This window comes from Lampetra fluviatilis, chromosome 40 (assembly GCF_964198595.1).
Source record: "Lampetra fluviatilis chromosome 40, kcLamFluv1.1, whole genome shotgun sequence".
Taxonomy (NCBI): domain Eukaryota; kingdom Metazoa; phylum Chordata; class Hyperoartia; order Petromyzontiformes; family Petromyzontidae; genus Lampetra; species Lampetra fluviatilis.
Window position 1 is genome coordinate 789,618 of NC_136314.1, and position 25,531 is coordinate 815,148.

General features: G+C 43.2%; 1 protein-coding gene across 1 annotated transcript; it reads left to right on the top strand.

Moving 5' to 3' along the window:
- The first annotated feature begins 674 nt into the window (after window positions 1-674).
- Window positions 675-25,081, top strand: LOC144946106 (interferon-related developmental regulator 1-like). The gene is made up of 12 exons (XM_078874845.1): window positions 675-1,000; window positions 4,904-5,011; window positions 8,334-8,415; window positions 8,493-8,617; window positions 9,203-9,360; window positions 12,750-12,800; window positions 13,695-13,879; window positions 18,147-18,255; window positions 19,007-19,141; window positions 20,146-20,274; window positions 23,212-23,307; window positions 23,798-25,081. The coding sequence occupies exons 1-12, from the start codon at window positions 973-975 to the stop codon at window positions 23,885-23,887; spliced, it is 1,296 nt and encodes a 431-aa protein (XP_078730971.1). The 5' UTR covers window positions 675-972; the 3' UTR covers window positions 23,888-25,081.
- Window positions 25,082-25,531: the final 450 nt, after the last annotated feature.

Here is a 25,531-nt window from a genome sequence, read left to right on the forward strand (position 1 = left end):
AGTTCAGCATCTCCCTTCGCCACCACGGCGTCTCGAACACAACTCATGAGGGGTTGGCACAAAAACAGAGACAAAGATCCCCCGTGTAGCCTCAACAGAATGTTGGGGCAAGTGCTGTTAGCGAGCACCTATGAAGACCGCCACTGTGGCACACGAGGGCGTGGGTGGCCAGTACCACGCCCGGCCGCCTTTGTCTCCCCAGTGGCGATGTTAACTACACACACCGCACCACGTAGTCATTTGAGGCTGAGTCGACCTAGGGGAGTCCCACGACCGGTTCAGACAATCGTCAACGGTGTTGGGTCGTGAGGTCGGCTGGTCAATTTCGTTGCGCAGCGCGCTAACCGCTGCACCACCGCTCCCCACAACCACACGTGGTTGGCACGCCCACACGTGGTTGGCACGCCCACACGTGGTTGGCACGCCCACACGTGGTTGGCACGCCCACACGTGGTTGGCGTGGTTGGCACGCCCACACGACCGCCATCTTAGGTAGGGACCCACGGAACATCGCAACGCGCTCGACGGCCTTAACACGGCGCGACCATCGCGGTTGTGGGGGGGGGAATCACCGCAATTGTTGCGTGGGGCAAGGTGGTGGGGAGGAGGGGTGTGGGCAGGGAGGTAGGGGGTGGGTACGGAGCGGGTAGTGGCTATCCCCTCCCCCTACGTAACATGGCAGCCACGAGGCCGGCTTTTGGTTTTGCTTCGCCCGACCGCCCGCCCGCCCCTTCCCCGCCACTCGCCGCCGCCCGGTGAAAATGAATGTCGATCTCGCCGTCCGCTCCGTCCGCACGTTCGCCGGTTCTTCTTCCCCAGACGGGGCTCGTCTCGTCGCCTTCACCTTGTTAGGTCTCCGCCACCGCCGTAGTCGTCACAAGACGATCCGCTGACGGCAGCAGCTGCAGCAGCCACCGCGGGGATTTCTTCTTCCTTCACGAGCGTGTGGCGAGACAGTGCTCGGCACAGGCCATGCCACGCTCGAGAAAACACAAGAGAGGTGAGGCTGGCCCCCGCGGCGGGGTTTGTAGCCTAAAGCTGCCACTGTGTAAGAGTTGTGTGCGTCAAGGTGCGTCGTTTAATGCATCGTTAACACCGGGGGTCTGAACGGCATGGATACCGTGCAGGGTGACAGTTCGAAAGGGGTCAAGGGGGTTAAACCGACAGCGCCCTCCACACATTGTAACAAATGCCTGGCTCTTAACCAAACACACGACTGGATAGGCAACGCCGAGCGGGATGCCTCACTAATGCTGCTTTGGCTAAGGGTTGTGGATGTAAGAAATCCGTGTAATGTGACCTCAACAACTGCACTAACATCATTAGTGCACTAACCTGAAGATGAACACAGAAAGAAATACATGGTATTGTATTGTCACGCACTGTCTGATACGATTTCGAATCGGGTTTTTTTAAAAATAAACAACTAGGAAGATTAATTGTATTTCAGCATTTGAAGTCAATTTGCTTTAATTTTGTGGTCTCGCCAAGGGCAGCTCGTTTATACAAGAGGTGAGTTCACATTGCATCGTCTACACGAGCCTGTGAGACAGATGCAGAAGTGTTTCAATTCGACTCTGGCAAGCCCGCGACACACCTAGATGTGTACATATAATATGAGCTATTTGGGGACTGTTTAATAATTTAATGTAACCTATTATGACTCAACAATACTGGATATTAAACACTAAAATATAATCCTAACCGCGAAAACCTCATTTTGACACCCAACCCCAAACTCCTAAAACCAAACCTTAAACCCCCTAAAACTAACCCTAAATCCTAGACCCCATCCTATAATTCGTAATCCAAACCCTAACTTCTCAACCAAAATCGTATGCATGAACGTAACCCCGGATCCCATAATTTGTCTTCCCCTAACATTTCATCAACACGCCCCAACAAAGGTCTCTACTTGGACGAATATCTAGTTTCATGATTGGATAAAACAAATGTGCAGATAGGAGTTAGTGCCGGCGGACCGCATCTACGGCAAAAGGAGTCATTTAAAAATTGTGGATGAATTCGGTCCCTCGTGGAAACGTAAAATTACCACTACTTGCTCATGACAACAACGATTAGATGGTTTAACACGTAGGTTTTCGCGACCAATATTATTCATAATAAGTTTTTTTTGGGTCAGATCGCGTTATTTATAAATGTGTCGTAACCCTCCACCACCCGACACGGCCAAACAGTAAGAAATGTGTCTCTTCAACACACCGGTGGGCTAAAGAAGTGAATTATTTTGTCCTTTGAAAAACGTGACACATTTTTTACTGTTTGGCCATGTCGGGTGGTGGAGGGTTATGACACATTTATAAATAGCGCGATCTGACCCAAAAAAAAAACTATGTTATGAACGCTTAGATGGCTACCTCCCTTATCAATTCTTGTTTGAATGAGAACATACCTTGATAGAATCCTGACTTTTAATAATATGAATATTTTGATTGTTCATGAGTGTGGCATTGATGCAGATGTGTATACTCGTCAGTAGGAAACATTGCCAAAGGCCAAGGCGACCTGACTATATCAAATCTTATCAGATCTCGGAAACCAAGCAGGCTCGGAACTGGTTTGTATTGGGGTGGGAGACTTTCTTTGAATACCGGGTGTGGTAGACTTGAGCAGCGAAGTGGCCAGGACAACAATTGATTATTGTCACCCGAAGAGCAGAGCTTTGAGCGCTATCCCTTAATATACTTGCATCCTTTTTCCAGATTCTCTGGTTTCCTCCCACATGCCAAACACTCATGAATGAACTTGGCCAAACTTCCAAATCCAGGATCCTCCTGAAAAAGGTCATAAGTTACAGTGAGACCTTTCTTGGATAAATAACTTCTTATTGGAGAAACTCAGGTTTTTGGTGTTTTTTACTTTTTAAACTTGTTTTGTTTACCCAAGCGTACTTTATAAAACATGTCTACTTAAGGGTACTAAAACGTGGTCTACATAGCTTTGTTTCGGAAGATGAAGCCTCATGTTGGGCTTATAAACGAAGTAGATTTTTTTAAACATAAATGAAAAGTGACTGGAGCATTTTCAGAAAAATGTAGAACATTTTTGAGATTCACTGAGATTCCGAGTTGGAATTTGGGTTTCAGCCACTCATGATTAAAACTAGTTTCTCAAGTGTGACACGTTGATGTTTTTAGCCATTTCACAACGACTGTAAAAAAAAACCCCACCATGATGTTACATTTTAGTTTTTCACTTTGGCAACATGCCAACTCACAGCAATTCTTTTTTTAAGTTTGACTGCCATGTCATGAATATTTCAATAGCAGGGTATGTGTGAGAGTGCAATGCCCATATTGTAGATACAAAATCAGTTGAAAGGATAAGAAGTAATTCTGATATCACCTTTCATGAGCCCTTCTAAAACACAGGAGGATGCACTGCTCTTCGAGTTACGGCATGACATGGATAGCACTATTGGACTAAACTTAACAAAAGTGCAATAATAATTGCACCTTGTAATGTGCAGTGCTGCATTACAGGCCTGCTGTAAACATAGGTGGGAGGTTACATATGATTCTCAAAAACAACATTAAAACACATTATGTAAATTACTAACTTCTATAGTAAAGATGAAAACACAATTATTGTCATTGCTTTTGAATCATCATTCAGTACTAAATTAGCAGATATAAGTGCGACTTGTATACTGTTATCATATGTCACCATCATGTTGGGTTAAGTGCACATGATGATGCACACTGTATTTCGGCTTGGGAAATACTGCGAATGGTGACTACATTTTTTAAAAATGTACATTTATATACAAATCTATATACGACATTTAAACAAAGTTTCTCAGTAATTGTGGACGAGTGTATATTAAAATGTGGGTTTTACAATGGTTTGCCCAGGTTTACGTGTGACAATTCCTTTCTATAGTAAAGCTGTGTCAAGTATTTAAACAACATTTGGCAATAAGAAATTCTGACAAATTGCCACATAAATGTCTGTGACAATGCAACACTGGTGCATTTTCAAAATGCGAATTGCACAAATGTTCTTCCAGTCTGCATTGCGCAACAACATTAAATGGTTTATTCTCTCTGTATCAGGCTTTAAATAATCCCTCTTTTTTGTACTTTTAGATATATTTACTTACATTTATAATTCGTCCATATGTGTAGATGTATCAAAATCATCCTTGAGAATCTGCTCCCTGACCACTTTGAGAATGGAACAGTTAAAATATTTAATGAAACTTTATCTAGTTCTTTGTAAAATCTTATAAACTATTTGCCTTCTCATCAAATAGCCAAAGTCGCGGGTTTTCTGTTTTGTTTTGGTATTGTGACTCTACGTTATTTGTTTCCTGTAATGTCATTTCAGGGTGCAGCTTAAGATTAAATCCGTTTATTTTGAGTGCAACGCTGTGTCATTTTAACTCCACCCTTTCTGATAGGCATTCATTGCTAAATTTAACACAATGCAGACATAAGTGAGGCAAGAGGTTAATGCCCCTTTAAAAAATGAGTAGAGCAATAAAATGTGTACTGTGTACGTATAATTATATTCGGTAATTAACTTGGAACAAAAACTGAAAGGTACACATAGAAGCATGGAAATATGCTTCCTGGGAATTGTACAGAGACAAAGTAACTAATGTATCCAAAAACATGCAAATTAGATACATCTTGTTGACTAAATTAAAGTAAATGGGATGAACAGGGTACATCACGAGCCGGAATGATTGTGGATGGTCTACACTGGTAATCGAGTGGCAGTCGGTGGAGGGGACATGCTGAAGAGGATGACCATTGTAGAGGTGGAGCTGTGAGATCGACTCAATGATTTGTGGTATTGTAAGAATTCATCCAGCGGCGGGTGGATAATAGCTGTTGATTACGATGATGATGGCTGTTTGTACATTTCCTATTTGCAGGTGGAGTCGCTGTGGAGTCTCCAAAAAATGAGGATGAAGCCTCCTCGTTGGACGCTGTTGCTCAAAACGACAGCACCACCAATGGGGTGATTGGGGTTCATGAAGAAGGTCAGTTTGTAAAGCATTAGCGTCTGTTCACTCACGTCTGATTACTGCATTGGTACAATCACGTATAAATCATGACCAAATCATCCTGCGTACACCCGATTATTCCAGGTATAGGAAGCTAAGCACGCTTGAGCCTGATTAGTATTATGCACTTCTTTCACACCATACGTAGCCAACTGCGCTAATCGGAGTATGCGAGCGGGAGACTGCCTGGGAAATCAAGGCATTGCAGTCTTGTAATGCCTTGACAACAGGTGGTAGAACAGCAATGGATGTATGATTTCATCTGTATGAAGCTTTGAGTTCGCAATCATTATTTACAGTTTCTCTGGGTTCCTTGCACATGCTAAATATAATTAACATACATGACTAAATATCCAAATCCAGAAGCCCCCTGAAATAGTCTTGAAACTCAGTGATGCTTGCCTCAATAAATAAAGGGCATTATCATCACATGTCACTCCATTCCTTAAATATTTTCAACTTTTTATACATCTTCATGTTGGTCTGTTATAATTTCGCACATTTCACCCACATCCGTCTGTCTTTCACCTTTGTGCCCTCAATATTTCCGTCGAAAATGTTCAGGAAAACATTTCTACATGACTCGCGTATCACCTGGCCTGCTATAGCAAATATTCTTTCACCGCTTATTTTGAACAAGGGGCTATTTTGTGTGCCTCCACTTCTAAACACTTGTTGGTAACTCAGTCCAATCTCTAATCAACATATTTGTGTTTGGCCTACAAGCACTCACTCATCACTGTGAAGTATATTTTCTGAATATCCCCCAGGCTATGAAGAGGACATCATTTTTTTAATAATTCTCACTGTTAATGAAAGTGTTCATTCATTCTCATTGTGTGCCTTGGCATCGTGATAACCCTTAAAAATTATTAATTATAATTCATCATAATTACGAGCAAAATATTTGTCTAAGGTGGTGTTGCTATTAGGGACTAACCCTATATAATCTGGGTTACTTTTTTGCTTTCTTGAATGTATGGGTTGCAGCAGTAGTGGCCTTCTATAGGCAGGGCAGAAGTCTCTCTGGTGATCTCAAATCCATTCTAGATTTGAAGCTTTCGTGACTGTAAGGATTCATACTCTTTGGTTTTTTCGGTAAAGTCACGTAGGTTAAAAGAAAACAAATACATTAAATCACGACGTTTCGGAGGCAACACAAGCTTCCGTCTTGCTGTGACTGTTGATACAGCAATTTTGCTTTGACGGTTTCACCTGAAGACGGAAGCTTGTATTGCCTCCGAAACGTCGTGATTTAATGTATTTGTTTTCTTTTAACCTACGTGACTTTACCGAAAAAAACAAAGAGTATGATCTCAAATCCAGTCATCTCACATCATCTTAGGATTATGGCCCATTATTGTCTGGTTCTAGTCAAGTCGGTGGCTTTGGGATTTTCCACAAGTCGTGAATGCCTTATGTGGGCCTTATGTGGGCTTCTCGTTATGCTGTGGCAGGTTACGATCTTAAGCTACTCATACTTAAATAGTCTTCCTGGTGGCTATCGCTTCAGCTAGAAGGTTTGGTGAACTCCAGACTTTGATGGGTTCTCTCCTGTGTTTTTTGTTATGTGATGAGGTCACAGCGAGGCTTTCTCTTGAGACTTTTTCCAAAAAGTGGCCTTACATTCCATGGAAAGCAAGAGATCCATCAGCCGTGCTTCTATGCCCCATGTTTATAATTGGCAGATGTGTTGGCATTGTCTGGATCCGGCTGTGGTGCTGGGGTTGTACATTTCCGGGGTCAGCAAGTCTGGGAAATCTGAACAGTTGTTTGTGTTGTTCGGTTCTATGCATATGCCTTTTACATAAGTCTCTCTGCATGGCCTGGTAGTTATCCGGAACATATATCAGTGATGACTATGTGTGCTGCCAAGGCCTACGAATATCCATCCTTACATAAGAACAACATCATAGGGGCACCACAGTGGCAAAATGTTAACTACCTCTCCAGGTATACAGGAGGTCGTTGGTTTGATGCTGACACTGATGCTTGTATATTTGGAGTTTGCATGTTCTCGCCATTGTTGCGTGGATTTTTTTTCGGGTCCTCCAGTTTCCCCCCCACATTTAGCAACATATACGTTTAGAGTATTTGGCTGCTATAAATATCCACGTGAGAAGCCACTTCATTAGGCTATCATTTGTGCCAGGTCACTTCTGAAAAAGAGCTATATAGCTGTGGGCCTTACTTGTAAAAATAAAAATAGTTCAATAGTTGATAGTTATGTTTCTATACTCTTTGGTTCTTTCGGTAAAGTCATGTAGGTAAAAAAAAAAATTCACGACGTTTCGATCGCAACACAAGCGGTCGTCCTCAGGTAGAAAAAATAATCCAGCAGTGGAACTGATGATGATCGCTTTTGTTGCAATCGAAACGTCGTGAGAATTTAATTGTTTTATTATTATTATTTTATTATTTCCCTTCTACGTACCAAGAATATGAATCCCTGCAGTCACGAAAGCTTTAAATCGAAATTCATAATCCATTAAGAATTATTCTGAACTAGTCATATATTGTGTGCCTTTTCTATGACCCAACTGCTAATCGAATAATTTTTTGTCATTATTAAATCTCTAACTTGTGAACAAGCTTCACGCAGATTAAAATCATTCACAGGTGTTAGTTACGATGATGTTGCAGCATCAAGTATTTCATTGTCCGTGTCGTATTTATTTCCGTTGTGATAAAAAACACAATGAGCACAACAGTATATCCTTCATGGTTTATCAAGGGTACACACTTTTTGAAAATATTGGTATGACTTCACAAACGATAACTTGTGAATTCACAATTTTTTTGCTTAATTAATTTACGTACATAATAGTAAGGGAACACGTCCATGACATGGACATGTAATAATCACTCGCATATTTGGCCGCGACCACAAACATTGTGAAAAAAAAACCTTGTGGTAAAGCTAATTGACCGATATTTATTAGGAGAAGCCACGTGGTATCTTGGTTAATAGCTGCCCCTTTCACTGTGCTGCTGATAATAGAGGGTTTAATCCGGGCCAAAATAAATCCATTATGTAACTGGTTCTCTAAGTTCGTTTGTTGCACGAAAGTAAAGGAAGCTTAAATGTGTGAGTTTTGTGAGACATTTTTAAAATCACGTTTAATGCATATAATTCCTCAATGTAATTTTTTTCCTGCACATCTATTATTTCCATGAACTAGGGTGTTCTATTCTATATTTGCTCTTAAAAGTGCATTGTATTAAAACATATTTAGGTGCACATGAGTTATTTTTGCAGGTTGTCTCATAGTAAAAATTTATTTTATCTGTTTTTCAGACGGGGATGGTTTGGCTGATGCCAACAATGAAGAACTAGAGCTGAAACTGAACCAGTGCATTGAGAACACATTGGACAAGAGGTAACAACTGTAATTAAAATGTCTTTGATCACCGCAAAGTCTTGCCTCTTTGCTAACGTACGCCCCTCTGTGAACAGTTTAAAAACCCGGCAAGCTGGCCTCAAAGGACTTCGTGGCGTTCTGCGGGAGCAGCTTCTCTACGACGTTCTGATCGATAGACGAGTCACAGTCACCGTCTCTGTTGAGAAATGTCTCAAGAAAGGTACGGAGTTATTTGCACTGCCTTGCAGAAGGGCATCTTTGCACAACTATATAACATATTTGATGTTGTTTTTAATTATGCACATATTAATTACAGTTTGTTTGCATGCATGCATGTGTTTTGAATAATTTATTCACTGCTCTGGAGACCAAAATGCCAATGGTAGCATACATCCAAGAGATTTAATGCAAGTTATTTTGGAAAACGATCTGTCATGCACTTTAGTGGCTTTGCCTGACATGTAGTTAGAAAAAAAACAAGAGTTGATTAATTTTCCCCCACATTATATTGTTAAAATGTAATTGATTTATGTTTATGAATCGCTGCTTGTTAAGCAAAAAAACTAAACGTACAATGTTGCTGCGGCGTCCGCAGAGAATTACATCATGCACATTGAACCTCGTTCGTTTGTTTTTATGCGGGAACATTTGTAAAGGGTTGCTTGTTGGACTTTCTGTGTTCAGGGCCGCATTTTAAATGAGCAGCTGTTTCCAAAAGCGTACACCGCAATTCGTATACCCCCCTTCCCTCGTGAACCGAGTAGCAGGTTCCGTGTGGTGTTCACGTGTGCGCCCGCTGTTGTAGGAAATGGGGAGGAGCAGGTGTGTGCGGCCACGCTTGCCTCACTTCTCTGCATTCAACTGGAGGGCGGCCAGGAGGCAGTCGAAGTCTACAGGGCGACCCGACCACTACTGGTCTCAATCCTCATGGACAAAACAGCCACTGCAGTGGCCAGGCAGAGTGTGAGTTTAGAGTGGGGCAAGAATTGTCTCTGGGCTGACATCCACCTTTTTTGCATGTTCCTTTACTAATCGTTGCCAAAACTCTGGTGGATAGTTGCGTAAGATTCCTTAAGTGAAACTTTCCTCTTCGCACCGATTTACACGAACAGTTTCACCGAGGTTGTTAATGCAACTGTCTCGAGGCCTCCCTACTATTCTGTTCCAGCCAACTATGTCTGCAACGCTACATTGCGGGGAGCAGAGGGCAGTGCAGAAAAGTACATTGTTGTACTATATTATGCCTCCACGTCTATGTTGCCCTCTGTCTCCCGACCCACATTGACGAGAAGTGGTGGATTATGGTCAGATGACCCTCGTGACCTGTATGGCGTGGGGAGGTCCGCATTCAGCATTTGGATGGACAAAAGGGCTCTTTATGTCTGGGAACCAGTCACCAAATAAAAGAAACCCGTTATCCATAATAGAGTGTTTTTTAGGGATAGCATAAATATAAACGTGTCGTTAAACCCACCAACACCCGACACAACCAATTAGTAAGGTTTTTCAGGTAAACAGAACATGCCAATTAGTTACTAGTACAGCACACCGGTGTGTTGGAGAGTTAACCCACAATATTTACAATTCTTCCTGTTTTGAAACAGGAGGAATTCTTTACAAATCTGGCTGTCGCCTGATGCTAGTTGTAATTACTGGAGAAACGTCGTATTCTAATTGTAAATGTTGTGGGTTTACTCTCCAGCACACCTGTGTGTGTTACTAGTAACCAATTGGCATGTTACTGGTAGAAACCTCCTGGTTACACCAGCCCACAGGGGATTATTGTGTCCGTCCATCGTGCAGGGAGGGGCTGGGTGGGGAGGGAGGGGCTGGGAGGGGAGGGTGGGGAGTGGCTGGGTGGGGAGGGTGGGGCTTGGTGGGGAGGGGCTGGGTGGGGAGGTTGGGAAGGGGCTGGGTGGGGAGGGTGGGGAGGGGCTGGGTGGGGAGGGAGGGGCTGGGAGGGGAGGGTGGGGAGTGGCTGGGTGGGGAGGGTGGGGCTGGGTGGGGAGGGTGGGGAGGGGCTGGGTGGGGAGGGTGGGGCTGGGTGGGGGGGTGGGGCTGGGTCGGGAGGGGCTGGTCACCCCATGGTGCCCTCATGAAACTCAACGTTTAACCTACTCACGCTGGCTTGGTAGGAACCCACTGGTTCCACCAGCCCACAGGGGATTATTGTGTCCGTCTGTCCGTCGTGCAGGGAGGGGCTGGGTGGGGAGGGGCTGGGAGGAGAGGGTGGGGGATGGGAGGGGATGGTGGCGAGGCGCTGGGTGGGGTGGGGAGGGTGGGGGGTGGGAGGGGTGGGGCTGGGTGGGGAGGGGCTGGTCACTCCGTGGTGCCCTTATAAAACTCAACGTTTAACCTACTCACGCCGGCTTGTGCCCGCCCTCACAGTCGGGCATATTTGCGGAATACACCATGCTGCCGTTGACCCTGGCCATTGACCGAGGAACCCAACGTTCCTACCAGCTCCCTCCGCAGGAATATGTTTTGTTTACGTGACAAACCTTACTAATAGGTTGTGGAGGGTTTAACGAAACATTTATATTTACGCGATCTAACACAAAAAAATATTTTGGATACTATCAGTCGCGAAAGCCTTTGTGTTAAACAAATCCAGTTATGCCAACGGCAATGTAATTGATCTCATTCTGAATTTGGATAACAAAATCACACCGGTTGAGTAACAGTGATTGGATGAAAACATCTACACATTTTTTTTATATATACGATTGCCTATTGGTGTAAGATTTCCGTGTAAAGTGTCATATTACATTACCTTAGCTGAGATGACATCACTGCTTATGAAGTCACCTGAAATCTATATTTTTACTTTTTTGTAATGTAGGCGCTAGGTATGCATGTAAGCAGAGTTATGTATTCTATTGCTCACAATACTTGTTTAGCCCTGTTGTAAATCCACTGCGGCATGAGGGCCTTCCCATGCCGTACAGGTCACATCGAATATTTGACCATACCTCACCTGCTAGTCAGTTTCATTTGGTAAAGAAGGAGTGCATAGACATTGAAGCATCGTAAAGTACAATAATGCATTTTGCTGCACTGCTCTTTAAACACCACATATGACGTAACCCCATGTCGGCCTATGACACCAGTTTAATATTTAGTGGTCACCCATCCAAACGATGTCCAGGGTCAAATCTGCTTAGCTTACATGATTTGATAATATCAAGTCCATTTTGGGGGATTTAGTCAGAGGCACACTCACAATACATGCATTGCATGTTGCTTGTGTGAATCAAGTTTTTTCGATTCATATATGTTGTATGTAATAGGTTTACTTGACCTGTGCGGCTACTAGACATGCTACATTCACCACACTGTTTAAAAAATTGTGACAATTTGGCAAACTGCGAGTAGAGAAAATAATTGCGTATAACGTTAAGCTTCATTGGGACCTCGAAGCCACACTGTAACCTCGTAAAACTGTAGCACGTCATTAAATCTGAAAAAAATCATCTATTTCAGTTCGAGTATTAAACTGTGTAACTTGGCACTCTGCCTGCATAATCAGGGCTTCTGTCGCAGACAATTGAGTCACTAAGCACATATGTCATAGGTAAGTGTTGCCTTGCTGCTGGGAATATGCTCTAGTTGAGTGGTTTTTATTTTTGGATATCCCATTTGGATGCACACCAGAGCTCCTCTCGTACTCACTATCAAAGGACTGCAGCAGTTTTTAGTTACATTTTGATAGTACGGCTGGGATTGCTGTGAACCATGACTTTGTATTAAAGTGGTTCTTAGCCACGGTCTAAAAAGGCCCTTGGCTTCGCATTAAATAGGAAAGTGAAATCCAATCTTGAGTGGTTAATGCCATGATGAAAACTGCCAATGATAGCTTGCAGTGTATCCATTTTAGTGACTGATTGGAATCAATGCCCACTGAAACCAATTTTCAGTTTTAAAGTTACAAAAAAGGAAATTATAGGATGCGCTGTACCTCTGTTGATTTAAAGCATCGTTCAAAAGTGCCTTAAAGGTAAAATATAATCTCGGACTCCTTTCTGGAAGCATTTTTCAGCCTAATTGCAACTTTCTTTGACAATTCTATTTAGCCACTTTTTTCAAATTGTCTTGCTGTGGATTTCACACCTGATGATGATTGCTTGTGTTGCAGTCGAAACGTCATGAGAATTTGTATTATTTTATATTTATATTATTTTATTATTTCCCTTCTACGTGAATTTACCGAAAGAACCAATAATATGAATCCCTGCAGTCACGAAAGCTTTAAATCAAAATGTAATTATATTTAGCGTTATATATTCGTATGATATGAGTTCAATGGCCTTGTTTCTGTTGTGTAATGGCAACATTTGACCTCTGTTAAACAGTGTGCAACTGCCCTTGGAATTTGCTGCTTCGTGACAGCTGATGACATTGAGGTAATCGTATACTGTATGCAAACCAAACAATAGCATGTCAACCTTATACAAAATTTCGAGTCGGATAAATTGATGTTTGGGTTAAGTAAAGAATGCTGCTTTTAGTTGTATAGCTGATGTTTTTGTAGGTTTATTGGCAATCCGTAGTCTATGCTGCGGGTTGTACCTAGTGGTTATCTACGCTTTCATGACTCATGTTTGAGTTGACACATTTAGCCTGATATCAATATGCGAGAAGGAAGGACACACTGTACAGGTGTTTTGTTCTTCCCAAGGCTTGTCCACATTCACAGTCCTGTTCAATTATACGATGTTTAATTAAACAGTCACATTTGGCCAAATGTTACACGTTTTACATAATGAGAACACATTACACCTCAATCACACAAACCATATAAATATATAAACATGTATTACAATCGTTTTACTTTAATGACTCGTTGCATTCCAGTGAGGCCATTATCTTACACCACCTACCACTCAACTTCACCGGCCAAGATGATTCAACACTCATCATCATCAGCCATGAATAGTCCACTGCGGATGAAGGCATCCCCAACCCATTGCCTTCCCTAATCGATTTGCAATGTAAAAATCCATCTGGCACTTGGATTCAAGTTGATCTCACTGCAGAGAACACGGCTGTTTGACTGCATCCTTTTAAGAGTGTTCTCAACTTTGGCTGCCCTTCCATTGTTAGCCTTGGCCACTGCCCATCATCCCTTGTGCCGTGACCTGCCTAACTTTTCTTCACAGACAAATCTCTTTGATAGTTGAACGTGTACTCGAGGGATATTTGTCGAAAATGAATATCTACCTTTCCTCTCCGTGACACTATATATTAAAAAAAACATTTTAGTATTCTAATTCGTACTTTATTTTACGACTCTCTAGGAGGTGTCTGCAACCATGACGGTGTTGGAAACGCTGTTCAGCCCATGTGGATGTGAGGCAGGAGGAGTGAGTGGGGTGTTGGCAGCTGGCCAGGCACAGCGTGCGCTACAGGCAAGTGCCCTGCTGGCCTGGACCCTGCTGCTCACCATCTACCCTGCCTCCGGCCTGCACGCCCTGCTGCAACGGTGGGGGCGGTGCGGGAATTAACGATCTCTCTGGGCTTCGCAAGCGCAGCTTTCATTTAATCGGAACACGGGCCTCGTAGGTTTCAAACGTCGCCTAAAATGTGTAGTGAGCATTGATTTGTGTGACGGTGGGTTACCAATTTTGGCGTCGCTCCACAAAAGGAGTTTGCCAGAGTGAGGTAGAGCAAGGTGTGTCAGACTGTACCTTGCGGGTGATCGCACAACATCCCAGGGTCGAGGCAGCAGAATGGGTTTGAACAATTTATTTAGGTTCAGCCAGGTTAAGGGAGGTGGGGTAATAGTGGTCACTGCCACTTCCTCCAAGAAATAGAGGCACCATGCCTTCCCGACACTATTACACACACACCTAAACCCTGCGCAATCCCGTCAGAACCACTGAACATACCACTCTTGGCCAGGTAGGGGTATGATTCACGCACACCTAGTGCCTACACAAATTCGTCATACGCACCCACACCAACCAGCATGCAAAACTTTTACTGGACCATGTGTCCAGACACAGGAAAACAAGCACCCAAAGATTTAGGTCCTTAAAGTTATGGTCAGAATCGCACCCTCCAGTCATCCACTACAGCAGACACCCCCTTTGTCCACGGTGTGCTGCAGTGGCCACTTGTCCATGCTCCCCTAGAGTGAGCAGCACTTCCACTGTACGCTAGTACCCTGCTAGGGAAACGGCAGCAGCATAGCAACAGCACGAGCACATCTTCTTGGTTCTTTCGGTAAAGTCACGTAGAAGGGAAATAATAAAATAATAAAAATAAAACATTAAATAATTCTCACGACGTTTCGGCCACAACGCAAGCATATTTCCCATAAATATGCTAAATTCCTCTTGATATGCAAATTCCTTTGTCAAGGCGCCCCTTCCCCCTCCAACCCAGCTTAAATATACGCTGCCAAGCCTGGTGGTGCCCATTCAGACGCTGTCTTTCCGACAGACCTGTTCTTCACCTAAGGACGGCTGCTTGCATTGTGGCCGAAACGTCGTGAGAATTATTTTATTATGTTTTATTTTTTATTATTTTATTATTTCCCTTCTACGTGACTTTACCGAAAGAAGCAAGAAGATGAATCCCTGCAGTCACGAAAGCTTTAAATCGAGCACTAGCACAGTTTGAAGCAGACGGGGTCGGGCTGAGCAGAAGAGGCACCTGGTTGTGTACCCTCTTCTCACTTGACAAGCTCCCTGGCCCATCTCTCCCACCATGCTCTTCCAGTTCTGGCCTGCCATCCTCACCCGACCGGGCTCTTGTTGTGGTTTCGTTGCTGCCTCATTGACACTGCATAAGCTGGCGTGCAACTGCTGGAGCGAGGACCTTTCCTGGGCAGCCTTCCTCTTGCAGCTCTGTTAACAGCCCGCATTATATGCTTCTCGACACAATATGTGCTACACCTTGACCTGCTCAGGAAACTTCTGGGCCTCTTAAATGAGTCACCATCTGCTTTGAATCTGCCCCCCCCGCAATTAACTCAACAACACAATGTACATGCAATTCACCCGTAACATGCATTATGGAAAGAAATCATCTGCACTGACTGAAGAAATGCATTGTGGTGCTCTTGGCTTGGGTCTCCATCGATATATTTTTTGCAAATGCCAGACAGCAGTGATACAAAGATAGACAAAGACCAGTTTGTCCTTATTAGGACTCCTCAGCAAAGTATAGTCAGGAATGCTCACTGCTACAAAGTTTGGTTCTGGAAACTCAATATGTCGTGTCTCCACTTCCACACTGTAGGGCCCAACAGCACAGCTATTTTTCCAAAAATAACCGAATCTGTATGATGGGTTATTCTCATCGTTTTCAGATTTGATTACGAGCCTCATGGCGCACCGCTAGCACGTATAGCACGTTCGTTGTTTTGCAAGTGGTGTTCTTCCTCGGGGCATAATGAAAAATTCACAGAGGCATACATTATGGATATGCACGTAATGTGTTTGTACACATAGCCAAAGGAGAGAACGTGCCCGATTGGACCTCCCCCACGGAGATGCAGCAATGAGGTCGGCTCATCTGCGTGATTGAGATGGTACTGTCCTGGTGCGGACCGTGATGGATGGCGACTGTGAGGGGAGACATTCCTCCAGCAGTGGATAGATCATGGTTGATGGTGATGCATATTGCAGTGTATTGCAGCTGTTGAGGCCAATTGATTTTGGCTCATGACATGCAGTCCTTGATTCTTGCATGAATGTTCTGTATGCTTTGTGCTGTGTGTTTATATTTTGAAGCTTTATATCAATAAAAATAGCATTTACTTTATAATTTTTGCATAGATATTAAGTTATAGCTTGTCCTCTTGAGTTAAAACTAGATTTTTGGTTTATTGCATTTTACATAACAAAAACAATTTAAATCTAACCAAAAATTCAACATCATTAAAGACGAGTCAGCTTCAATTGGTGTATTAAAAAAACACTTTAAAAACTAGTATTAATAGGTTTTTACCCTTTTAACTGGTACAAAAACTGACACCTTTATACAAGGGATCATGTTTGCAATAACCACAACACAAGCAGTCAAAATGCAAACAAAAAGAAACAACTCTGATAATGATAATGATATGCACTGTCCTTGAAGTTGATTGGTCCACACCCGAGACAGCTTTTCTTAGAGCCTAGTCTTCATTGGTGTTGGACCAGATGACGCCAAAAGGCGTACCTAACTTTAAAAACTGTAGTATCTTGATTCATAATTGAAATATAGGTTAAACTTCCGTCAAGACATGCATGATGTGGCCTTTCAGGCAAGTCATTTTAATCTGGTTGTGCCAGTCTTTCAGCATTCAGTAGATTGTTAGGCTGGATAAGAAAGTCCCAAAGAAGCATGATTGTCTTACACTGGAGCTTGTAACCTTGGGCATGAATAGAACTTCTGCGGAACTGAAAAAACTTGAGTCCCGATGTCATGCTCCCTACCCACCAAAACTGCCTGCCCTTGAACATTCCTCACTGTGGAAGCCTGCCCATAACTTGTGCTAATTATAGGACCAATATACCTTGAGGTCATCCTTCGCTATGTAAGCCAGTTAAAAGCACAGTATTGTAACTCAATGCAGCGCTCTAATGACCATGATGTCATTGTCATTGCTTGAGTGCAGTTAATAGCTGAGTCAGGTATTTTTTTTATTGCCCTGCCTGCGTATGTTTATTCTGATATATTTGTAGTTTTATTGTATTATAACTGGCCAGGTGGCGCATCTTAGAGTAATTGGAATGTTTATGAGTTAAAATCCTAGTTGGGGGTAGATTTAGTAATTTCTCCCTCCAGGGTCGATGTAAAAAATGGCTCTATTGGGAAGTCAACGATAATGTTCCAATGGTTACACTCGCCTCCATGCTGAAGTGAGCAGGAAACCACTTTTGCCTTCCCCCCCCCCCTTCAAATTATTTATATCACATCTAAGTGTAACCAATTCTCAAGATGCTTTATACAAACTATGAAAAATATGTCTTAGAGGCAGTCATTAACAGGCAGAGGGAGAAAAAGGCCTGTAGTTTGTACAGGGGAAGGAAGTCGACAGCACTGATTACTGGGGTCAGGGAGTTCCAGAATATGGGGTAGCAGATGAGAATGAGCGACCTCTCGCTGACAAAACTGATTGGGCGCCTCGATGGAAGTCCCTGATTGCTGGAGTAGAGTGCGGAGAGGCAAGGTTAACTATCAACGTCATTGTCGTTTATTGTTGCGTAAACCAAAACATTGCCCATCGCGGGTTTTCCTCGTCGCAGATTTTACTATTTGTGCCAAATTTGTTGAGGCACAGTTCACCGATCGTGCCCATGTGGCTCGACCATTCTGCATTTTTGACCGTGAGATTCCTCAGTCAAAACTGGAAGAAAACACACTTCATCATCATCATTCATAGTAAGTAAACATATTTATAGTTTTTATTTTAACCACATAAATTTACTGTACATGTCATTCATCTTTATTTTCAGGTTTATGTATAAGTGGACAGTACTGTACATACACTACTTAAAAAAGCATTATATACATTTACTGTACAAGTTGTACTTAATACTCTAGAGAATATTAATAATATTTTATGTAAAAAAATACTTCCCAGTTCCTGTTTGGGTTCATGTAGGGCAACAAAACAAAAGTAGGGGGTGTCGTATTACGAATCTGGAACCAAAACCTATTTTTCCCGTATGCGTGTGAGTTTGCGGATTGCGGATTTGCCGATTGGGCCGTGTTTTGGTGTACTTCAAGACCTGTTTCTTTTCTTTGTTTGACAGGCATCTTTCTAGTCTTCCTGAGCTCCTCTCTTGTGAGGACGTGACTGTGAGAATTGCTGCCGGGGAGACAATGGCTTTGCTCTTTGAACTATCGAGGGAACTGGATCAGGTATGTTACAGTAGGTCCCCATCCTCAATGGAACCCAAACTCATACCGCTTCTCCTTTGATACAAGTAATTGGAAAGTGCGTGGGAGAAATGGTGGTATAAAACAGCTTGACTTTCTCGCAAGTGTGTATAGGTTAGCAACTGAAGTTGCTGTAATTAAAGCTGTATCTCATACATGAGCCTAGTAACTAGTGACTGCATAAAAATGCATTCTAGAATTTGGTTATGCACTTGACGTGGTGAAATTCTAACTCTGAGAATTTAAAATATCAGCTTAAATGCCATGCGATGAACAATACTCTCGCAGGTAGGGTGGAAAATGTATTTCCGCTCAAATGAATTTGAGTCGTTTTGAAGGGATCTCAAATTAGCTAGCCCCCTCGCTCGCCAGCCAGCCAGCCAGCAAAACTTTATTCTAATATACTATGATAGTTTGAGAGCGTATCCCGGGTTTTTGCGTGGGATACACAGCCGGGGTGGAGGGTGGGTAAGGAAGGCAATGCTGCGGGATTCGGGTGACATCATCACGCAGATGTGCTCGGTGACATCACTGCGCACAAGCACCTGGCCACACCCCAGCTGGGATTCCAGGCATGAATCCAGCCAGCAAAACTTTTTCCCAAACACAGTATGACAAAGCTTAAATTTGTGGGACAACAGCCCATGCACGTATTGAATAGATAAAAGCTACTTGTTTTCTTTGGATCGCGCCTGCCGCAAAGGTGTTTTGCTTGCGCGTTTGGCTTGGGCAGGACTTTGTCTTCGAAGGCACCGACGGGCTCTTCTCCCAGCTCAAGGCTTTGGCCACGGACGGCAACAAACACCGGGGAAAGTGTGACCGCCGCAAGCAGCGCGCCATCTTCCGCAAGGTCCTGCACTCCGTCCAGGTGCTCTCTCTTGGCTGCGACATTGCTCGCAAGGTGGTGTGCAAACAACCGTGCGTGATTTCGATTTAAAGCTTTCGTGACTGCAGGGATTCATCTTGGTTCTTTCGGTAAAGTCACGTAGAAGGGAAATAATAAAATAAAAAAAATAAAACATAAAATACAATTCTCACGACGTTTCGGCCACAACGCAAGCAACCGTCCTCAGGTGAAGAACGGCTGTATTTCCGCTCAAATGAATTTCCGACAGCCCTGTTATTCACCTGATGACGGCTACTTGCGTTGTGGCCGAAACGTCGTGAGAATTGTATTTTATTATGTTTTATTTTATTATTACCCTTCTATGTGACTTTTCCGAAAGCCCTGTTCTTCACCTGAGGATGGCTGCTTGCGTTATGGCCGAAACGTCGTGAGAATTGTATTTTATTATGTTTTATTTTTATTAGTTTATTATTTCCCTTCTACGTGACTTTACCGAAAGAACCAAGAAGATGAACCGTTTGTGATTGCGTTTAATCGGCGGGAGGCTCGTGAATGGTTTTTAATGGTCCACTCCAGAAAAGTGATTAATGGACAATATTAATAATTAAAATCTGAACGTTACTTTATTATGAATGCAGTGGTGCAGTGGTTAGCAAGAGCATGTTATGATCCTGGTGACCCGAGTTCGATTCCGAGCCACAGCTGACATCGGTGGCGAGGGATAACTGAACCGTTTCTGTGGCCGGCACTGACCAGTGTCGTGAAGTGTGGTGATACAACGTCACCGTCTTCATCCAGAAATTTATTCATTTAATGCAAAAAAAAAACGTTAATCTATATTTTACAAAAGTGGCTTCCTGCTCATACTAGCTTGTGGTGGAAATTCCACATTAATGCAGTGGGGGTGAGATCTTCGTAAGACAACCATGAGTAACTTAGTGAAAGCCAAATTTCAAAAAAAATTACGTGTTTTTTTTTTTTACAAATCGCAATTTTCATACCTCATTTGTTTGACACGCACACAGGATGGGGAGGTTCTGGCCGAAACGGTCAAGTTCGGCCTCGAGTGCATGTACGTGAACAGCTGGGCACGGAAACGCACCTACGAGGCCTTCAAGGAGGCCCTCGGCCCGGGAGTGTGGCCTCACCTCCAGGTTGGTCCCACTTCCATTGTACAAGTTCAAGTTCATTTATTAGGTATAGCCCTGTGAGCCATTCGGCTCTTGAACAGACAAACTGCCTTTATCTGCCTCTTTCAAGCAGGGCTTTGGCCACGGGAGTGACTCATACGGGAGCTCTCTCGAAAGCAAAGTCACCCAGCCACCAAGCTTCCCAAATCTTCCAATGACCCGCCCGCCGTGTCGCACCATCCACCCATGAAGGCTTGGATATTCTCAGCCAAAGAGCTACCAAACTCAAGGTGCAAGGATAAATGTGCAGCTCCTCAAATGCTTGCCGACACCACTGCTGTGGTGGTAGGGGGGGTGGGGCGGGGGGTAATGTTGCAAGCCCATTAATTAGTCCCATTAATTTAGAGGTAATTTTTCAACATTGGGATGTTTGCCCCCAACACCAGTTGGATTCTATGGTTATGAGCTCAAGGAGGTAACTGGAGGACCTGGAGGAAACCCATATGGAATAGGCGAAGAGCATACAAGTTCCACACAGTAAGGCATTTTCGTTGGGAATTTAACCCAGGCCCTTCTTGCTGTTAGGCACAAATGGTGCCACTACACTACCCTGCTTCTGCCCCCATTAATTTAATGCGATTATCTGTGGATTAGAAGAGTGCCCCCGAAGCGGAAGGGAAATGTATTTGCGTTATCCGCATGTATCCACCTTACGCCCACAGGTGCAGCCTATTAACGCGACATAATTTAATCTAATTTCTGCTTGCATGCGTGCATAATTGTCGTTTATAAAGCTTCCATCTTTAACACTTGAAAGACGTCATGCAGTTCAAACACAGAAATTGCATTTGTCAACATGTCTGGGGCGGATTTGTTTATTCAATTTCGTTGCACCACGCATTTTATTGAGCTCGTACGAGACCAACTCCTTACGGCATACTTTTAAGATGCATTGCGCGTTAGTTTTCAGCGTGGCTCTTTACAACTCGAGCACACTCGCACTTGCCTGACAGCTTCTGAGTGCACTTGAGCAAACAGGAGTTGACACGAGTGGGGGGAATTGGGTATGTGCTTTTCCATTCTGCACTTTGTACAAAAAAGGGTTCTTTCTCCCCTAAAATAGGAAACATTGTGGCAACTCGGAGTAATAACAAGTGGACTAAGTTTCCACAGACCACTCAACAGTAGCGCGCAAGTGTGTGGCCAATAAGAATTTAACAGCGCCATGGGCTCATTCGTCAAAACTGCACTCGCGATACGCGCATCGAGTTGCACGTCACGGAATCTTTAGGCGAATGAAGCAAACAAAAGTGTGCACGCGAGACTGCAAAAGAAGTGAGGAGCGCTACAACCGAGCTGGTAAACAAAAACGAGACTAATTAAAAATATAATAATAATAAATGAAAATAATTAAATTACATCACGACGTTTCGGAGGCAACACAAGCTTCCTTCATGAGGTGTAAAAAAGGCACAGCAAAATAACTGTAGCGAGAGTTATTTGTGATGAGACATTATTACATAGGGTAAGAGGAGGGGGAGGAGCCAAGCAGGACGAGGTGCAGGAGGGAGGGGGGGTTGGGGTGTGGGAGGAGCCAGGAAGGTGGAGGTGGTGGTACTAAAAGACGGCGTCACGGATGGTGGAGGGGGAACGCAGAGCGGGGGAGAGTGGCGGTTGAGGTTTAACATGGTTAATCACATCTTTCTAATGATTGCTCAATTTGAATACATCTTCTCGGTTGAAGTTATAAGAGTATGAATCCTTGCAGTCACGAAAGCTTCAAATCTAGAAAAAACGAGACTTGAAACATTGATTCTTGGATCGAATCGCGAACCCCGTTGATGACGTTTCCTTAAGTGGCTGGGTTTAGGTGAATTGTTGAATGGCAAATGGTCATTTCAGCTGTTGGCAATTCATTCTCGGTGACCACTTCCCCTTTTGATGTATCTTGAATTCGTTTCATTTTTTACGCAACACACGTCTCGGTTGGTGTTAATTCTAGATTTGAAGCTTTCGTGACTGCAAGGATTCATACTCTTAGGTTTTTCGGTAAAGTCACGTAGGTAAAAAATGAATAATAAATCACGACGTTTCGGAGGCAACACAGGTCTCCGTCATCAGGTGGGACCGTCACAGCTAGATTTACTGTCAGTTCAATTATATTTTTATTATTTATTTTTTACCTACGTGACTTTACCGAAAAACCTAAGTATCGGTTGGTGTTCTTAATGGAGGGGTGATGGATTATAGGTATTGAATTAACGTGTCCTTCAAAGTACTTTATTGCTTGGTCCTGACTAACCCACGTTACGTACAGTTCCAATATTAACTACATGTAATAGGTTATTTTTGCATGGATACTGTATGCGATTATTCAAGGGGAGAGTGCGATGCAATGTTGTGACGATAGTATGAACAACAGATGTCCAGTACCCTTTGGTTACTGTGTATAATTTTATTTCCGCTGTGATAGAAGCATACATTTATATCTATACAGCCTGACAGTAAATTTACAACAATGTGGATGCGAGGTTATTTTTAATCAAGATGATCTCACACAGATGACCATGTGCCCATGTCTAAAAATTGTAGATTTTTTTTTCGCAGATAGCATTTCTTCATTTCAAACGGTTGATGCAAGCGGAGGAGAATTGAATTTCTTTCAATTATTAGCATTGAATTGGGTTCCTGACCTCCCGTCTGGGTTTCCTTATTATTTTTGACAGACATCCCAAATTGCATCGCTTGTGATTCACATGGCTTTGAAATCCAAGAGAAGATCCTATTGCTATGCCATTGCTCTGCCTGTCCCCCCCCCACACCTTTTGACAAATGTGTTTTAAACATACATTTCCTTAAACATGGTCCGTCAATTGCGATGCATGCAACGCGGTTGTGAAACGGTTCGTATTCCACTATGAATTGCTGTGCACTGGTTTAAAATGTAATTTTATATTTCAGGGAAATGTTCTACTCAGAGACATCTTTGAGCTGGGACCACCGATATTGATCAACGCAGCTTCCGTCCAAGCTAGCAAATTGAGTAAATTTGAGCGGGTAAGGCCTTCTCACGTATTTGGCATTTATTGCGCTTCTGCGGCCATCTGGAACGCTCTTATTTTTCGATATTAGGAAGCCACTGGAGCTATGCACTTTTAAATCTAGATTGAAAAAGAATTTATTTTGAACTGCTTTTTGTGTTTAGTTTTGTTGCCCCCCCCCTGCAACTCCGATTAGCACCGTTGGCTACGTACGGTGCGAAAGAAGTTCAATGTACGTGCGTGGAATTTAAAGTTTGTCTAACAACGATCGTGAACAATGTGGATCAAAACAAAAATCAACCAAAAATATCGGAAGCGTAAACGACCACGAGGAAAATATTTCTGATGCTGAAGTAGTTTGTGCATAACATTTCATATAGTTTACCCAAGAATTCCCATAATGTATTTTGAAACCATTAAGTCAACACTTAGGGCAGAACTTCGCAATAGATTTGCATTCAAATAGACCGGTTTTAATGCATGTAATTTTGTCCCGTAATTTTTAGAACAACTTCAACACGGCAACGTTCAAGGCGCGGACTAAATCAAGAGCCTTCCTTCGCGACAAACGCGTTGACTGCTGGTGGAACGACTAACCCAGAACTATGGGATACATATATACACACACACACACGTGTCATTTTGCCTGTGATATTGGGCAAAATGGAAAGTGAAATGTTTTGAGGCTGCAGCATCTGCAGATGGTTTTAACAGACATTAATTTTAATGGCTGTCTCATATTTTCAATAAAAAAAGTCTCCCACACTTATTTTTATGCCTGATGCACTTTCCCCATGGGGCAAAGATCATGTTGGCATAGCTGCTGCATAAGATCAGACTGCGCTGCATGAATGAATGCTGAAAGACATGCTTTTATATTGTTACGTACATGGAAACCAACAGGGGATCTGTTGACCGACTGATGGTTGGCAATTTTCCACAGACATGCTGTATTGAATATCAAACATAACACGCGATATGTTGACCAACGGCTATTACATCGTAACATGTATAAATAATATTGAAAATAAACATAATCCTGATGGGTTTTCACGGGGGAAATGCGTAATGCGAAACAAGCTGAGAAAAATAAACACGAAAGAACTTGCACATCGATTACACGTTGCACAAGCTAAACATTGCTCCATTGGAACCTCATTTGCCAGTAAAAAAAAAAATGATAATTGGTCTTTTACCCTTCTATCTGGCAACAAAACTGACACCTTTTTTACAAGGAGTCATGTTTGCATAGACCACAATACCTGCAGTCATAATGCAAACAAAAAACATAACTGATAATGTATGCACTGTCCTTGAAGTTGATTGGTCCACACCCGAGACAGCTTTCCTTAGAGCCTAGTCTCACATGGGTTGGACCAGATGACGCCAAAAGGCGCACAACTCAAAGACAATGCACCATCAGAGTATGAGAGCTCGGGGTAAGCAACTTTAAGGACAGTGCATATATTATCAGAGTTATGTTTGTTGTTTGCATTATGATTGCAGGTATTGTGGTCTATGTAAACATGACTCCTTGTAAAAAAGGTGTCAGTTTTGTTGCCAGATAGGGTAAAAAAACAATTCTCATATTTTTTTACTGGCAAATGAGGTTCTAAACATTGCTATTTATCTGTATGTTAAGTTACATGTGTCAGTTGCCTAACTTATTAAAATAATAAAACTCGTCCTTTTTTACATTTGCTGGAATAGTATGCTGGGGCTGTGTAACCATAGTATTTACTGAAGCAAACGTGTACCATTATAACAATAAATATTGAAACCTCAAACAACTGATTTTGTGTGGTTTGCCGTTTCGCATTGCATGTCGTCAGTGCCGGATTAAGCTAGTGCGGGGCCTGTAGCATCTAACCTATAACAGGACCCTGCGGGGTGGGCTGGTAGGAATAATATTAATACCGGTACAGGGATATCGACCGCACACACACGCGCACACACACACGCACATACGCGCACACACGCACACACACCGCACGCACACACACACACACGTACACACACATGCACGCACGCACACGTAATGAAGTTGTGTTGCTACGCTTCCAGTTCGCCGTGAATAACGATCCGAAGCCCAATAGCGCCCATTCATCACGCCGCTCGAGTGGGCCGGACACGCACACACGCACGCACACACACGCACACAGTCACACATATACACACACACGCACGCACACACAGACACGCACACACGCGCATACACACGCACACACACGCACGCACGC

What these genes read in the sequence shown, in the direction of transcription:
- LOC144946106 (XM_078874845.1), top strand. Translation starts at nt 973, where the DNA reads ATGCCACGCTCGAGAAAACACAAGAGAG. An exon ending in TGACAGCTGATGACATTGAG is followed by an intron (nt 12,801 to 13,694) that starts GTAATCGTATAC and finishes ACGACTCTCTAG; the next exon opens with GAGGTGTCTGCAACCATGAC. An exon ending in AGGTCCTGCACTCCGTCCAG is followed by an intron (nt 19,142 to 20,145) that starts GTGCTCTCTCTT and finishes ACACGCACACAG; the next exon opens with GATGGGGAGGTTCTGGCCGA.